General features: G+C 36.7%; 1 protein-coding gene across 2 annotated transcripts in view; it reads right to left on the bottom strand.

Moving 5' to 3' along the window:
- eng (endoglin) overlaps positions 1-18,010 on the bottom strand; it is a 48,024-nt gene extending 30,014 nt beyond the window's left edge. For both annotated transcript variants that reach the window (XR_008162741.1, XM_052591437.1), the window contains exons 1-3: positions 17,852-18,010; positions 17,107-17,265; positions 301-446 (exon numbers count right to left, since the gene is read on the bottom strand). Coding sequence is in view for 1 of the 2 variants with exons in the window: in XM_052591437.1 (XP_052447397.1) it covers positions 301-446; positions 17,107-17,164 (204 nt within the window). In the remaining variant the exon portion in view is untranslated. The remainder of the gene's footprint in view (positions 1-300; positions 447-17,106; positions 17,266-17,851) is intronic.
- Positions 18,011-18,791: the final 781 nt, after the last annotated feature.

Here is an 18,791-nt window from a genome sequence, read left to right as displayed (position 1 = left end):
AAATGCAATTTGGAAAATAAATTAGGCCCTAATAAAATACTTTGGTTAAATGTTTAATATATTGTGGTTAAATTGTATAAAATGCAATGAAGTTGTTATGCTTTTTGATTAATCAAATTTAATTAAACCGTAAAAAAAAAAAAAAAAAAAAAAAAAGTCAGGCAAGTTTTTTGATGACTAAAATTTTATTTAACCATTAAAATGGATTTAAAACAAAAATAAATAAAAGATGAAAGATTTCATAGAGCACTATGGAGCACACAGTGATGAGGATGTTGAACAATGCTCATGCTGACTTACAGTGGAGGACAGTAGCTTGAGGATGTGGACTTTTGTCCCGTTCAGGCTGGTGAAGTTCGTCCAGCATCCCAGATACATTTCCTGCAGGACGATCCAATCGTTTCTGTTTCCGGATACATCCTTAAGCTCACAGATCACACTGGAATCTACAGAGAATTAAATTTAGAGAGTTATTGAAATCATGCATGTTCTTCATCTGCAGCCCTGGGGAATAATAATACCCTGCCAGCAGCTCATAAATCATCTCCAGAATAAAGTACGTCCTTCCTCTTCAGTTCCCGAGCAGCAGAACTGAATCAGGCCGAACCAGGCTGATCTCACAGATGAATGCACATTACTAAGAGAGCTAAATAATCAAAGCCGTTTCCTGATGTCAGATCAGCACCGATGCCATTAGCTGTAAACAAGAAATACAGTATGATGCTGAAACACTGCTATTGTTACGCACACGCTCCCCTTCACAGACTTCAAACAACACGAGCGGTGTCTTGCTCTCTGTCCCTCGCGCATATTAATCAAAATCAATTGACATGGAGTCAAAAAAAAACTATCCAGTTAAGAAATGTTTTCTGTGTTGTCAAATCTTGTGCGATATCCTAAACTGCAGAGATAATTACACAACGTGTGCCGTACACGTCTGGTTCGCGAACTAATGATTATTTTGATTCAATTAAATGAATGGTTTGAACAACTGCCCTGTCCAACACTGAACTCATGAGACGTCTGAATTGGTGTAAAAAAAAAAAAAAAATCTGTAACACTTTACAATAATGTTCTATTTATTAAACTATTTAACTACATTATTTAACATTTACTATTACTAAACTGCACTCCTACAACATTGGTAATTTCAACATTTAGGCTATAGCCTTCATTGTTGAAATCAAAAGTTGTACAGTATTTGTTAACATAGTTAATGCACTGTGAAGTAACATTACCAAACAATGAACAGCTGTTTTTTTTATAAACTAAGATAAACAAAGATTAATACATATAGTAACAAAAGTATTGCTCGTGGTAAGTTCATGTTAGTTCATATGTTAACAATTCAAACCAGGTCCTAAAGTTACAAACAAATAATTTACTCTAATTTAATAATTCTCTAATGTTTAAATCATTTAAAATGAGAATGTAAGTGTGCTCGCCCCATTTTTGTTTGTAAGACAAAATTTGATTAGATTTCATATCGCAATATATAAAATCACAGAAAAATTATATATATATATATATATATATATATATATATATATATACACACACACACACACACACACACACACACACACACACACATGTATTTATATACACACACAAATGTTGTTCTCCAAATAACATGGTGGAAATGGCTATTATTGTATATGTATACACACACACACACACACACACAATTAGAATGTTTAAAAAGGTCTTTAAGATTTATTTATTTATTATTTTTAAGAAAGTAATACTTTTATTTATCAAGGATATATTAAATTGATAAAAGACGACATTAAAAACATTTATAATTTTACAAAAGATTTAAATGTTGTTCTAAATGCTAGCTATGCATCAAATAATTCAGAAAATTAAAATGTCAGTTTCCATAAAAAAAAATAATAATAAATAAAATATCGGCAGCTTAACTGTTTTCAACATTGATATTAATCAGAAATGTTTCTTTAGCAGCAAATCAGTATGCAATATATTACAATATTCACATAGGAAATAGTTATTTTACAATTCTAAAATTGATTTACAGTAAAAATATCTAAACATACTTAAAACAAAGTAGAGCTGTTCCGATTCTAGTATCGGAAATATCACCGATACCACAATAAATTCTGGCATAAGCGAGTACATGAACCCATATACCGATCCGATAACATTTTCTTAAACAAGACCTAGTTATGACCGCTAGCTTTGCCCTAGCTTCTTCCCTGCTCAGAATGCATTGCAAACACAGTAAGTTCTGCTGTATTGCCACAAGCAACCCCTGTTTAGAGCAGTGAAGAAGAAATGAAAACACGTTATCAGCACTGATCTATATATGACTGGATCGCTGATCGCGTTCTAAACTGCCAACAGACAGTGAAGCCGCTTCTGTATTATAGATCAGTGGTTAGCAGTATGTCCGCTGTTTAGCAGTATTTCAGACTGGACCAACCAGACAGTAAAACGGCGACTAGGGATGCCACAAGTACTGGCATATCACTACCAAGTTAGTGCTGAAAATATAAAATAAAGTTAAAATGTGATGATACCAGCATCTCTGTAGTACCAGTAGTAAGTTACCGAGTCCCGAGTATATTCGGTACCCACAGCTGCGTTCAGTCGCTTCCGTGTATATACTAGTGTCTGTGAATATTAAACTGCAAAATAATATTTAATATTACTCCTGCAAATTGTACATCTCTGTGGGTGACGGGTGCAGATGTGCGGGAGCTCGCTGTTTTGTAGTCTCTGCCATGTGTCACTATATGAGGACACGAATGCATAAACCGTCACTTTATGAGAATTTACTGTTTCATTTGAGAAAACTGTCATATCATAAACACAGATACTCAAAGATCTTCATGGCAACCCATCAAAATAAATGTTCGGTTTGATGTGAGTAAATTGACAAATTACTGTCAAATTCATGTCAGACAATAAAAATACTGTAATAAATACAGTAGTTCACCATGTATTTGTTCGTTTTATTAAGGGATAAGTCTGAAGCACACCATACAATAATTCTAGCAATTTACACAGGGCTAGTAGTATATACAGTTGTATATACAGATACACGCCCAGGTATCGGATCAGTACTCGGTATCGGCCGATACCCTGAGCCCAGGTATCAGAATCGGTATCGGGAAGAGAAAAAGGGTATCGGAACATCTCTAAAACAAAGTACCTGCTAGCTGTGTATGACATTTGATGTAGAGTTGGAGGAAGTTACTTATAAAAGTCATGCATTATATTGTGTTACGCTATTTAGTCTAGATCTACAGTAAGCATCATGTTCAGACAGTGCACACAACACCTCTGCTCTTACGCTTGATTCCTCTCAGTGTCAATCAAACTAGTGTTACTTATTTTAAAAAGCAATACTGACTAACCATCACTCTGAATCTAGACTCGAACACTGTCAATAGTGGACTAGAGACTTAAAGAGATCACCCAAAAGTGAACCTGTATAATTCTGTTGAGCACAAAAGATGATATAATTTTGAAGAATGTTGGTAACAAAGAGCTGAACGTAGCCATTGACTTAAATAAAAAATAAAAAACATTATTCTATGGAAGTCAATGGCTACTGTCAACTGATTGGTTATCATTAACATATATTGATATAGGTTTGAGGATAAGTAAATTAAGACAGAATTTCATTTTTGGAATGAACCTTAAATTTACTTATTTATCAGAAAATAAATAAAGAACCATCCACATCAAATTGTGCACAAAACACATATTTATCATCATACACGTTCTGATGGGCTGTCAGAGAGAACATCAGTGATTACATTCATAATGATGAGCAACAGATGAATGATTCAAATACATCAGTCAGACTCATGGGACGTAAACACTGACCCACAGAGATGACCCGGAAATGCCAGAGCTTTGACTAAGCACTTCTGTGTTAAATGAGCTATAAGCTGCTGCTTTATCTCGTTTCATTAATGGCTCTTTCCCATGCAACCAAATGTTTAAGGCTACAGACATCCAGGGCATATTTCTCGGAACCAAGACCCAAATAATGCTCTGCCATCCATCACAGCGCCTTCACAGCAGCTCGTTTGTTGTGTGTGCAAGAGAGAGGCTTCATTGTAGATTTTGACCCTCGAGCCTTCGTCTGAAGTAAAACACACTTGCACAATCAAAAAGTGTGTCTCAGCTCTTGCCAAGTGGGAGAATATCAAAGTGGCTTGCAGAGGAATTGCTTAATAGCGGAAAACACGCGCATGCAGCAGTGGGGCACCAACAGATGAGTTTGATTTCTAGAGTTATGAGTGGAGAGAAGGTCACATAATTATGTCATTAATTACTTACCCTCATTTTGTTCCAAACCCCTTAAGACCTTTGTTCAATAATATCTTAATTTCTATTCCAAAGATGATGAAATCCAAGAGCTTTCTGACCCTCCAAAGACAGCAATGCAACTGAAATGTTCCCAGGCCCAGAAAGCTAGTAAAGGTATCGTTAAAATAGTCCACATGATAACAGTCGTGCAACCGTAATTTTATAAAGCTATGAGAATATTTTTTGTGTTCAAAGAAAACAAAAATAAATGACTTCTTTTGTGTTGGTCTTCGATCTGGGTACACAAGAGTACCACAATGCAGTGATGGAGTACTCGAGTCCGACTCAAGTCACTATTCTTTGGACTCGAGTCCGACTCGAGACTCCATTCTCTGGACTCGTGACTCGACTTGGACTCGCGGACTGATGACTCGTACTTGGACTCGGACTCGAGAATATATAAAATCGGACTCACTCAGTTTACTTTCACTTTACTTTTTTTCCAAAGCGCTCGGGCACTTGCGGGAAAGGATGAAGCTGATTGGTTAGTTCTTGACACATGACCCGCGGTGCGCTTGTGGCATTCTGAAAAGTTGAGATGTTTTTACCTCGATGCGATGCGGACGCGCCTGTATGCTTCCATTATGAGCACCCATACCGCGTGCCTACATTGGAAATAACGAACTTGAGGGCGCAAAAGACGCGATATTTGAACGGTTACACGTTGCTTTCTGACCAGACGTGTGCCGTCACACAGACACATTCACTTGAACACATACTAACGCACTCACGCTAAAACACTAGTTCACTCACACACAAACACTCTCTCGCTCTCTCTCTCTCTCTCTCTCACTCTCACACACACACACTCTCTCTCTCTCGCGGCATATCATATTGATTTTTATGTTTCAAGTATCTTTAAAACACAGTGTCCTGTAAAATGCACGTTTCTTTTTTACTTAGAGTGTATTTCTGTAATACAGTGTTAAGGATTAGTTCACACAAAAATGAAAATTTCCAAATCATTTACTCCTCCCAATGCCATTCAGGATATTCATGGCGTTTTTTTCTTAAATTATGTTTTTTTAAGGGAAACATTTCAGGATTTTTTTTCTTGATATAATGGACTTCAATGCCTACCAACTCAGTTGGTTGCTATTGTTTCCTCAAAAAACTTTTTCCAATACGGGACTCAAGACTCGACTCTGACTCGAACTCTGGTAATGGTGACTCGACTTGGACTCGACTCGGACTCTTCTTTGGTGACTCGGACTCGAACACTGGGACTCGGGACTCGACTCGGACTCGACAGTTGGTGACTCAACTACAACACTGCCACAATGTCACATGGACCGTTTTAACTATGTATTCCTGGCTCTGGGAAGGTTTCATTTGCATTGCGGCCTATGGAGGGTCAGAAAGCTCTCGGATTTCATCAAATGTATCTTAATTTGTGTTTTCGAAAGATGAACAACAGTCTTATGGGTTTGGAACGACATGAGGATGAGTAATTAATGACAGGATTTAAGGACAGGATCTCTGGGTGAACTATCCCTTTAAGACAATTTAAGAGATTATATATTTATACTGGAAAACAAGACAGAAAATGTTGCAGTGTAAAACTGTACAACCGTGTATTCCACAATACAAACATTTTTCATCAGCAAGCAACATTTTATCACAGATATTTCATTATTTTACAGCAGATTAAGAGGTTTGTGTGTGTTCTTGTGGCATGATATGCCAATCAGTGTTGTCATGATATTGCTGCACCTGAGTGATCAGTCACATGACATTTACGGCTTGTGTGATTTGCTCAAAAACAATCTGGCAGCAGGTCTGAGCAGCCGTGTACAAAGACGGCAGATTACAAATTGCGTACTTCTGTGGGATTCATTTCTTCTGGTGATCCTCCCCTCACATTTGAAGGTTTGGGAAATTTATTTTTCACAATTTGGTCTGTAACCACTAATGTCAAATAAATAACAGACTTCACCTTTAAATCACAGGTCAACAAAAACGATGACTGACAGGGAATTTCAAAAGCTGATCTTGTGCAAGCCCACATGTCAGCGTTTCCTCACATTATCATTTCTTGTTTTTAAAAGGTCATAATAACAGCAGACACTGTACAAAAGCATTGAGTCACTGCAAGAGCGTCTAAGATAAAGCTGATGTTTTTCAGAAGGCATGTTGAACTGGCATCCTGGAAAGGCTCATGTCCGGCTCTGAGTCTCGTCACAGGTCAAAGGCGCCAGAATCCTCTTTAACCTGCAGCCAGCTTCCATATTATGATTAACTCCTTAACCAGTAAATGTGTCTGTTTTCTGTCAGGAACATAATAAGAGATTGGGAGGACCATCTGGGGAGCTGCACTGATGCGAATGAAGCTAGCCATTATGTCTGATAGCAGCTCTGGTTCGGTTAAGGTTATGGTGGAACATAAAACACCTCGCAGATTATGTGGAAAACACCTTCACTGACATTTCCGGTACAAAAATAGATCTGCAGGAAGCACATATTTTAGCCTCCTGATTGGTTTCCTCAGCAGATTCAAGCAGAACGTGTCATGTTTTCAGTTTATAAACTCAGACAATAAAGAGCTCGTAGTGTTCTAAAAACACATTTTAAGCAGATCTACAGCTAAATGAACTGCATGTGTGAATAAGAGGCAAATTCTTCTTCATTTCTCAATCAATCTAAAAGTTCATTCAGAAACAGAAAGTCAGTCTACACTAGATTGTGAATCACTGCGGTCAGGCAGTTTAGCAGGAACTACTGTAGCTATGATTACGAGTTATGAACTGTTATTTCAGTATGATTTATCAATGTTTTAAAATTTTATAATTTGTAGTTGTATATTTTGTTAAATATTTACATTTTATAATTATATTTTTAGTAATTTTTTTGTTTGTGTGTTTAGTTTTTATTCAGTTTCAGGTTTTCGTTAAGGTTAGGGTTATTTAGTTTGCGTTTATTTCATGTGCTTACATTTCAAACAAACAAAAATGTGAAATGTTGACTTGCAGCCAGTTAAAAAAAATAGCTGAGTGTTTTTCTTTCTTTATTCATTTGTCTAGAAAGTTTTAGTTTATGTTTTATATTTGTTAATATTTAAACTAAATGAAAATCAGAAATTTAGCCTTTCTAATTTCTTGACTTTGTTTTATTATAGAACTAACAAAATGATTATTACCTTGATTATTACCTATCCAACTACCTGAAATAAAATATGTTTGCTGTGTGTTTATAATTTATTACTATTATTTTAATGTGTACATAGTTTATTTTTGTGTTTGACTTACTTTAGTACTTAAATGAAAATAAATTTGTTGTTTTTGTCATTTATTATTATTATTTTAGTTTTTAATCAAGTTTTACATTTATTTTAAGTTATTTTAGTGTTTAAACGTATTATAAAAGTAATCATAATTGTATTATTTGTAAGTAATGAAAGTGTTCTTGTATTGTTTTAGTTGTACATTTTACTCCTTAGTTTGTAATCTTTGTAAATTGTAATCGAGCTCACGAAGTGGTCAGAGACGGCTGGACGCTGTCGACTGGGCAGGAGGCTGATGAAAGTGTTTTGCAGGCGAGGACGGAAGAGAAACGGTGAGGTGGGGACGGGGGGAGAGACAGGGAGAGGAAGAGCGGGAGAGAGGGAGGTCACAGGCTGCTCCGCACACCTATTGTCCCAGCGTTTCCTCGGCTGCAGACTGAGGCCTAACCATCCACAGGAAGACAAACAAACTCTTATCAGTGGCACGCAGAGCCCAGCGGTGCCCCTGGCCTCTAACCCCCGCAGCCGCCCCGCCACATCACAAATCCCCCCAGATTCATCTATGTCTCATTGACGGTGCGGGTCATGGTGGAAGGTTCGCCTCACTGGCTGCTGGACCCATGGAGACGGCATGTCTATGTTTAAGCCTCTGGGAGCCGACTGTCGGCCGTCTCATTGCTTCGGAAATAAACAGAGAAACAAAAAAAGAGTGTGGGGCAGATCGTGAACACACTGCTATGTTTCTAACCTCAACTAGAGGACGGCAGTATCAGAGTCATTTTAGATCAGGACCGTTAGGTTAGGGTTAGTAGAATAAGTTGGCGTGCTTGCAAATTTACTAGTCGGTAGAATGTCTAAAGTGGGCTATCAAATATAAAAGTCCTACTAAAAACAATTTGATTCCTTAACATTCATGAGCCTCGTTCAAAGCTGTAAAAACAGATCAGTCCATTTTAGCCACTCCAAACCTCCTAGATCATGTCTAGCAACACTTCACAAGTTTGCAGTGTTGTGCACAACAAATATGACATTATTTTTATTGCAGAAGGGCACAGTGAATTATTCTAGACTCTATTTCATGCAACGGTGAGCATCCCTTTTTTTTGTGACTTGTGCATTTAATAATTAAAAACTTCATTGCAACATTGGCTGGAAGGATAAAGAACTTCAATCACAATCACAAATATTTTTATAAGAGCACACATGGAAGTGTTTAAGCATTTCAAAGAATAAATGCATTCAAGTTGATTCCATTCACCACTGTGTCACTGTCTATAGTGTTGCAGAGACTTGCATGGAAGCCAGTTTCCACTACTGAATAAAAAATAAAACTAGGTAATTTGGACTTTTTCATCTCACAATTCGTACGGTTTTCCTTTAGAATTGCGACTTTTTCTCAGAATTGCGAGCTCATATCTTACAATTCTGACTTTATAACACGCAATTGAAAGTTATAGTAAGAATTGCGAGATAAAGTCACCTTGCTTTATTTTTTTTTTATTTAGTGGCAAAAACAGGCTTCCATAGACTTCAGCATTGGCTGGATAACCAAAACATTTAATGATTTTCTGAATGAACTTACATTTCAAATAGTCCAAAATCGAATATTTGTGTACTATATAGTATGCCAAAAGAGTAGTACTGTATGTCAGAATTTTCACACTTAACTAACCAATTATTGACATCCAAATATTGACAAATGACATCTATTTTAATCATTTTGAAGTAAGCTCAGATTCCTTTTTTTCTTTTTTTTAATGACTTTGTTTCTTAGTTTATGGACCAAAACGAACAAAACTAATATAAATAGAAGTCAAATTATAGATTTCAAGTAATACATTTTTCTTGGGCATATGGTATTTCCCCAGTCAAATGATTAACTGGGTGCTATTTTTTGCACTTTTATATTTCATTACCTTCACACAGAATGCTTATTTTCATTTCTAATTTTATCTCCTTAGATTTCTTGTATATCTTTAAAATCATAAAATTACACCAAATACCTAAGAATTTATCAATCATCCTGATTATAAAGGTTTCCATATTCTATCTTTCCAATACAGAACTAGATTTGATTTTGAGAACATGATCGGTCAATTTTCTGCCAAACTGCTTCTCCTCACTGCTTCTTTCTGTTGGTTTAGACAATTTATTGTTCTCCAAACGTTCACCTCAAACCTTAAACCTGTCTTCAAGTTGTTCAAGTGTTAAATCTAAAGGCCTAAATAACCTTCAGATGTCGATTCTCTACTCAGCCCATGCACTCAAGTATTCAAACAAACCTCCAAACTGTTTTACAGTTCAAGGCTAGTTAGTCATATTCTCTCAGTGTGGCTGCAGCACAATAGCAGTATGACACGTGCTTTCTTCCTCTCCTCAAAAATAAAGCTGCCTCAGCCCTCTCTAAATGCTATTTAAATACTTGCATTTGCTTGCAGATTTTACTGCATTTGCTTGCGCTTTTCTTTTCGAAGAACTTCACAAGTTTTACACTTTCCCTGATTCAGGTTCTTGGCAAAAAGATATTAGATGATCCTGCGATGCGGGCACACACCAACACAAAACACATTTATCACAAGGGTTCCAGCAGCAGTATTTCATGCCTACATCATGCAAACGATACACATAAATAAGGAAATAATGAGATATTTCTGATGCATCTCACGGAGAGCCAATCTATCTTCTCTGTCATAATTAGCAATGTGACTCGGGGAGGAAAGACTCATTTAGCGGAGTGTGTAAGCTGGTTTCTCTAAGCAGATGGAAGCGACCAGGTCTCAGTGCACAGGAGGGGCTTCTAATCACTCAAATCTGATGTAGCTTCTCACAACATATGCTTTGGCGGATAGCAGACGTCTCACTCCAGTGCTCCTAATGACTGTGACCTATCTCAGATTCATGGACCAGTATACTGGTCGCGTCACTGCACCATTAGCTTCACCGCTAGCCATCTTGGCAGTAAATGATCAGATAATTAGCAGCGGCTGTGAAAAATGCAGAGTATGATAACCGGTGTATCGGTCCTTCTGTAAGAAAGTTTCATAAGCACATCACGTTGAAATCAAATGAAAGCTCATCTTCTGGTAACTACTTGTGAAGTCTGTCGAGATGTTATGGATCCCATCATGTTACATTTAAAATAATATACTTAAGTGTTAACTGAATGTGTCGTTTTCAGACATGTGATTGCATGTTAATTGCAAATAAATTAAAATGTATTATAATTTTATATTAAATGCATGAACTTCAGAGTCTTTTAGGACTTAAGTAGGACTTAAGTACATCATTATAGGTAATTACTTATATTGTCCTTGAGACATGGTTAAAGTACTGTTGAAAATCCTGATAAGAATTTATGGTAAATTCAAATATACTTATACTATCATTTTTTATTGAATTTTGTATATCATACATTTAAATCATTTTGTGATTACACATTTGCAATGATGTAGTTGCAATTTAGTACATATACCTTTTAAAACAAAAATGCACAACACAATTTAACAAAAATAAATCAACTTCAAATGTAATAACACACTAAAATTAATTGCTAAAGTTTAAAATTAAAAAGCACAATGAAAGATTCAAACTTTTAATTTGACGATCACAAAGTGCACTTCCAAAAAGTGTACTTAAGTGTGTTAATAAACAATCATGAATGTATACAATTAAGTGGCCTTTTGTTTTATTAAGCCTTTTGCACGTTTAAAATATTCTAACTGAGTTTCTCTGGGGGACCGTTATTTTAGAATGTACCGCCTTATTGTTTTCATGTCGACACGTCATGCTTGTCATGTGACAACGCAGCCACAACAGATCTGTATGACAAATGGATCACTTTTATTTAGTTTTTCCTGTTTTATTCAAAATATTCACAAATATGCTCACAAAACATGTAGTCAGATTATATTTGTAAAGATCAATATTGCCGGTTCCAAAGGCATCAGCTGGTATTTCACAAGCTGTTAATTAGGGGTGTCACGATTTTAAATCGAAATCGATCGAAATTAAGTCACAGTCTCAAACTTCGAATTAAAAAATGGAATCATCAATGCTGCCACGCCCCCATGTTGTATGACGGCAAATCAATGACAAAAAAACCGAGCATACAACTGATGCTGGCGCGCGCGCTATATGGCTTCCGCGAGAGGAAAACTGAATCGGATGCGAAGAAACGGGAGCCCGCGAGCTCATTTCAAACTCCGCTCGATCATCTCACCTCTGCTCGTGCGAACAATTTTATTTTAGTCAGTCGTGGGGTGGGGCTTGCTGTTTTAGTTATCTCAAATGTCATTGGTTATTCCCCTTTTCCTAAAGTCAGTATTCGACGCTTTTTAGAAAATGATTAATAATTCACTTGACTTGACCCATGACTTCATCAATGGACCAGATACATGTGAGTAATCATTTCTTTTGCTTGTTTAATTTATTTTTGTCTTTAATGTAATTTAATGCATTGTTTATAGAGTAGATCTTTTATACTTGATTAACTGGAATTCTCCTGATTGCTAGTGATTGCAGTCTTGTAATAAGAGATACACATATTTTACAGACTGTAATGATGCACACACACACACACACACACACATACATATATATATCTAAATGAATGACAGTGAAGTGTTTAACAAGTTTTATATTTAATCTTTTAAATAGCTACATCGTAATATTTGAAGGTTAGTTTAGTCATTTTTTATTGTTTTTGTTTGTTTTGTTGTGAACTTGAATATCATCTTTTGTGAAGAAGACTGCACTTACAAAAGAGAAACTGGATGGCAGTTTATTTTAAGTTTTCAATTGACTAAAGATATAAGTTATTGTTACATTATGTTGTTAATAAAAGTTTTGAATTTGACAATGTAGTGTGGTACATTGCAAACAAAGGTCAGATATTATATTACATAAAAGTCTAGTTTGAAAAATGACAATCTGTGCTTTAAAAAGAATAAATGTAAAAATCGAGAATCGAATCGAACCGTGAGCTTAGAATCGAAAATGCAATCGAATCGAGGATTTGGAGAATCGTGACACCCCTACTGTTACTGTATGGTTTTACTAGTACTTATGTGTTCCTAAACATCTGAAACGTAAAATAAGCATTCTGAATTCAAACACTGAATTATGTGTGATAATATGACAAGCGCTCAGCACGTCCGATCTGGCTCTGCGCCATCCAAAGCGCAAAAGTTGATTTAAATTCTACAGTTGATAACGTGACTCACTGAAATTTTAACTCACACCAGTGTGACAGTGCGCTTCAGGGACCAGCCAAAACTGATCACACCCACCGGTGAGATTGTATGCGTTAAAGGGTTAATATTATTGCTACTCTGCAAGTACAGTTTTTTTTTTAAATACATATTCAATAGAATTGAGGCACAAAAGTAGATATTTTAAAGTATGGTATCCGGTAGCCATTGACTTCCATAGTATTTTTTTCATAGAATGAAAGTCGATAGCTACCAGCAACAGTTTGGTTACCCACATTCTTCACAATATCTTATCTTATTTTGTGTTCAGCAGAAGAAAGAAACTCATACATGTTTAAATCAACATGGATGAGTAAATTATTTTGTTGTTAGTTTTGGGTTAACTACCCCATTAAGGGAACAGATCAGCCAAAAATGAAAGGTTCATCCATATACTTGAGCATATTCAAACTTTGTTAATATGTGTTGTGCCAGCTTTGACAGATGATGCCTAATTCCTGATTCTTAGGGCTCGTTTAATGACTTATTGCAATGTACCATGTTTGAATATAGACAAATGAGATTTGAGAGCTAAAGTAGAGTGGAAGGCTTTCAGTGACAAACTACTTTCAATCTGTTTCTCACACAAAGAATCGTACAGTACAACTTAGTGCACATACAAATTCCTTTCAAGTAGACTTTTTGCCCTTTTTGGCAACTTTCTTCAAAATTCTTCAAAATTTAGGATGACTGAATTTCCCCTTCTGAACGCTGAAGTTTAGCAGCTGATTCTAGATCAGTGTGTGGGTCAGGCACCTGTGATAAGTGCTCATAATGCAGCTGTTATCAGCGACGACATGGCAGCCGCTGACAGTGCGACAGTTCTGAGTTTCAGCGAGCTGTAGTCTATCTCTGTCTGGCGCTAATGAGCCATTCATGATTCAAGCTACGGCTGGCCAGCCGGCTCGAGAGACCACCTGACGCTCTAGAGACAGGACACATCCTGAGGGACTCGGGACAGACAGAGATACAGACAAACACTGGGAGACACTGGGAGGGGAGCGACAGCCACCCACTAAGTGTCTTCTGTGTTCTAGTCCAGAGTTTATTTGTAGCACTTCAAAGCCATGATAATAGACAGAGAACTTGGTGTTAGAAGGGACATAAAATACAAACTGACATTTATTATGTATGCAATCGTTCAAATGTTTGGAGATAGATATATATATATATATATATATATATATATATATATATATATATATATATATATATATATATTAATTAATTAAAACTGATCAAAAAGAAAGAGTCAGAATCAAAGGAATGTTTCATAAGCAGCAAATCATCATATTAGAATGATTTTTAGAAATTAAGGTTTTCATTTCATTTTACAATGAAATGATTCTGCTTTTCTATTGAAAAGTGTTATTTTTAGATTTTCAGGGTTTATATTAATTTTACTTTAATTTAGTCATGTGCTTTAATAATTTGTATTAAATTATTTGGCTTTCATTTATATTTTGAGGTTTTATATACATTTTTTTTTTACTTTTAGTTCTAATAATTTCAGTACTTCAATTTATGCTTACTTTATTTCAGTTAGTTTGCCATAGGAATATTTTTAATTTTTGTTTATAAAGATTTTTAATTTAATAGTTGTCTTTAATAATTTTAGTTTAGCTTTATTTAAATGAACAAAACAAATTTGTGTACTTTTTATAAATAATAACAACAGTATTCTATCAATAGAGCTTAATTCTCCCAGTTCGGTTTAACCTTTTTACCATGTTTAAATCTGATTTTTTTTTTTTTTTTTTTTTTTTTATCAGTGCAAACATTCTGCAAATTGTGTCAGGGCTTGGGTCAAAATCCTAAGACTACAAAAATCAAAAAGTTGACAATCATTAGGAACAAATGCTCTCTAATGGTGTTCTTACATTAAGGTGTTGCAACCAGCTGTTGTTCATGTTATGATAACTACTGCTCAATCTCTGCAGTCGCCCGAAAATATTAAGGTCTAAAGATTAAGCATTAAAAGTAAAAAGCGCAACACTGTGTCTCTGTTGGACGGCACAGCTCTGTTTGTCTAACCAATGGACGACAGGGAGTGTTTCACTATGTAATAATGTTTATTAACGCTGCTAATGGCACAAAACTTCCACATGCTAGATGTGAGGAATCAAGAACAGATCAATCTGTAGACTTTAAAGTCTGAAAGAATTAATCTGAATGGACATATGGAGAACTTTCAGAGCTCGTTCCAGGTTTATGGGGGATACGAGTGTGTGAGGCTTTATTTGAGGACTGTGTGTGTGTGTGTGTTTCTTTGATGTTTTCTCTCGTCTTAATTCTTGTTCACACTACAACAGAAGGTCTCCAGCGGCTTCCACACACTTCCGTGTTCCAATTTGTACAAAAATATACTTGCTGAACACACAAGACTGAACGACAAATTCATTCTTTTATTCAGCAAGGCTGCACGGAATTGTTCAAAAGTGACAGAAAAGACACTTATAATGTTGCAAAAGAGTTTTAATCATTAATCATAGAATCCTAAAACATAAAATGCATCACGGATTCCACAAAAATATTTGGCAGCACAACCGTTTTCAACATTTATGTTTCTTGAGCAGCAAATCAGCATATTAGAATGATTTCTGAAGGATCATGTGACACTGAAGACTGCAGTAATGATGTTGAAAATTCAGGAATAAATCAAATTTTAACATTCACACAGGAAAGGGTTTAAATTATAAACATATATTACTGTATTTTTGATCAAAGAAATGCAGCCTTCGTTAGCAGATAAGCTTCTTTCATAAATATTTCGAACTGTAGTGTTTATGAAAATGTTCGTCTTCATAGTCTTCCATCAAAACATACAGACACAAATTCAAGCATTTTATCAAACCAAAATAGAAAAAAAAAAACAAGAACAAAAAAAACAAAACCAGCTCACAGTCAGAAGAGGGAAAAAACAGATTGTTAATTGCGAGCACGAGATAGAAATCGGTCTCCATGCGGTCGCGTCACCGGGTCTCACTGCCACCCAGACCAGCCGGCGGTCCTTCAGCAGGCGGAAGTGCCTCATTTAAACGCTACACGCCATATTTAACACAGGGATTTTTTTTTTTTTTTCCTGTTACCATCATTGTGTTTATTCACTGAGGAACCGACTGTCTCTCTCTCTCTCTCTCATGCTGTCTGTGTGGTGCAGTAATGATGGTGCTGTGGCAGGAATATCAGGTAGTTACATAACAGCCCTTGCGTGTTCCTCTTCCTGAGGATGTCAGATCCACTGCTTTTCTGTGGATTACAGCCACTAACAACCGCATCATGGGCTCTGTCCCACTGCCTAAAAACACCTAAAGGGCTGTAGTCTTCCTCTCTAATGACGGACAGACCGACTGACCCTCTCAAGGGTGACAAAAGCATGAGAAACTGCTGAGCAGAGTTAGGATTTCCAGTAAAATGCAAAGTGAAAGTACAAGCGAAGCAGATCACTGACATAAGACACACACTGGAAGCCAGAAGTACAAACAATGTTGTCGGCTTTCATTCAAACGCACAGGAGAACCCCGATGATGGTGTCTCTAAAGCTTTATGTATTCTCACTAACATGATCCTTCGTTTATACCCAGACATCGAGCAATCAGTGACCAAGACAATCCACCTGCGGCGTCTGGATAACAGCAGACTGAACAGACTGACTCAATCTCAATGCGCCAAAGGCTTTCAGTCACCAGCAAGAGCACCCGGAGCATTTTTTTTGTTTTGTTGGGGGTTTGTAGCCTTGCTTGAGACCACCTCAGTCGTGGTATTGAAGGGGGGAGAGAGAGCTGTACATTCACTCCCCCACCTACAATCCCTTCTGGTACGAGACTCGAACCAGCAACCTTTGGGTTATGAGTCCAACTCTCTAACCATTAGACCATGACTTCCCCCAAAATACAGAGGTTAAATTAATGTTAATGCAGAACCAAAGATTCTTCAGTAGCTCAATATTTATTTTTTACAAAATCTGTTACACATTTGACTACATAATCTAGATAAAAACATCTATCATCTTGATTTATTTCTGATATCTCTCACTGCACACTCTAGAGTCAAAAACATCAGCTAAATGTATTATAGCAACAAAACTGGATGGAAAGAGCGCTTGAAGGTAACAGATGCTAATTTTCGTGTTTAACAGTGAAGCTGCTTTAATGTATTGAGAGAACTAATTCTTTCAAGGGAGTTTAGTTGGTCGTTATATTTACTGGTTATTTGAAATTAAGTGAAAGATCAGCACATTTAATTTATGTTGGTCTTTGTCAAGCACTTCAAGTGAATTAACAGTCTTCTTACCTGAAGTCGCGCTTTTCAGGCACAAAAGAACAGTTATGAAACACGTGATGCTCCTCATGTTCAGACTGTGGTTTGCTGTGAATGTGTCTCTCCTGATGGACTCAACAGTTGTGGCTGATATTGTGAACAGTGACCAGAATATTCCACACCCGATACTTCCTGAGAGAGAAATCAACATTAGTTTGATGGCAGCAAAGACCGGTTGGTAAAACACTGACTGCACAAGACTAGTTTAGATTACATTTACTCATAATTCATAACATAGCCTACATATTTTATATAAAACACATAGTAATGTTTAGACTATATATTTAGTTATGCCTGTGTCCGTTAACTTCATTTAAAATAATTAATAAAAATTACAAAATTAAAAAAAAACTGTTCAGGCAGGCTGATTTAAAGTAAATCTCATCATTACTCATAATTACTCATCATTAGGCGGTTCTGTGATTCGTAACATTTACATCAGCCACATCCACAACATCACAGCTAAGATTATAAACTATAAAACCAAACTGTACTAAACCGTAAAATATCACACATCTGATACACACGCACAAACGTACGATTCACTCGTTATGGGTTCATTCACTTAAAAGTTGGTCAAAGTTATTAGAACCGCGTTACAGCGCATCTAGAATGTCGTAATGAAAGCAAAGCGCGCGACAGAGACACTAAACAGTCACACTTCCCAAACAAACCGCTTTTAACCTGTGAGGCTGGAAAACATGCGAAAGAATTTTACCGTGCGCTGGAAACTCGGCGGCTCCTGCAGAGATCCGGGAGCTCAGATCCAGCGGTCAGTCGGTCAGTCCAGATGAACCCTCAGCACTGACCCTCCCACTGCTCACAACACAACACAGCACTGACCCTCCCACTGCTCACAACAACACAAGAAACATACAGCAAATCAGCTTTCACACGCGGCACATGTGGGTGATGATCACCTGCCTGATATACTGATGAAGGATGATCAGGTGAACGACTGATGATGATGAAGAGGATGATGCTGCACAGAGGTTCTCATGTATGACTGTCTGATGAAAGCGCCCTCTTCAGGTGCAACACCATTACTGATCTGTTCAGAGACTTCACTTTCCTGCGAGTTTAAATAATGTTGCTCATTTGAATTATGAATGTTAGACTGCAAATAACAGAAACAGACTGTGCAAGGAAAAAAATAAAATAAAAATAAAAATAAAATAACACATACATATATATATATATAATTCTAACTGAATTTAATTTAAACGTTTTTCTTAATCAATTGGGCACATTTCTCCAAACTCTGGTGAGGTTAACACAGTGAACACTTTATAAAAGTCCTAAAACTGTGGTCTCAAACTCAATTCCTGGAGGGTCACAGCTCTGCAAAGTTTTTCTCCAACACTAATCAACAGAGATTTCCAAACTCTGCCCTGGAGGGTCTGTGTCCTGCAGAGTTCACCTCCAGCTTGCCTCAACACACCTGCTTGGAAGTTTCTAGCATGCCTAGTAAGATCTTGATTAGCTGGTTCAGGTGTGTTTGATTAGGGTCCAGGAATGAATTTGGAGACCCCTGCAAATCGAACACAACTGATCCAGCTCAAGGTCTTCAGGATTACTTTAAACTTCAAAGCAGGGGCCTGTACCATGAAGCTAGATTAGCTGGATAGCCAGGTAAGTTTCAGGTTAGTTTGCACCAA

This window comes from Carassius gibelio, chromosome A5 (genome assembly GCF_023724105.1).
Source record: "Carassius gibelio isolate Cgi1373 ecotype wild population from Czech Republic chromosome A5, carGib1.2-hapl.c, whole genome shotgun sequence".
Classification (NCBI taxonomy): Eukaryota; Metazoa; Chordata; class Actinopteri; order Cypriniformes; family Cyprinidae; genus Carassius; species Carassius gibelio.
The sequence above is the reverse complement of the archived record's forward strand: the minus strand, read 5'-3'. Positions and strand labels throughout refer to the sequence as shown.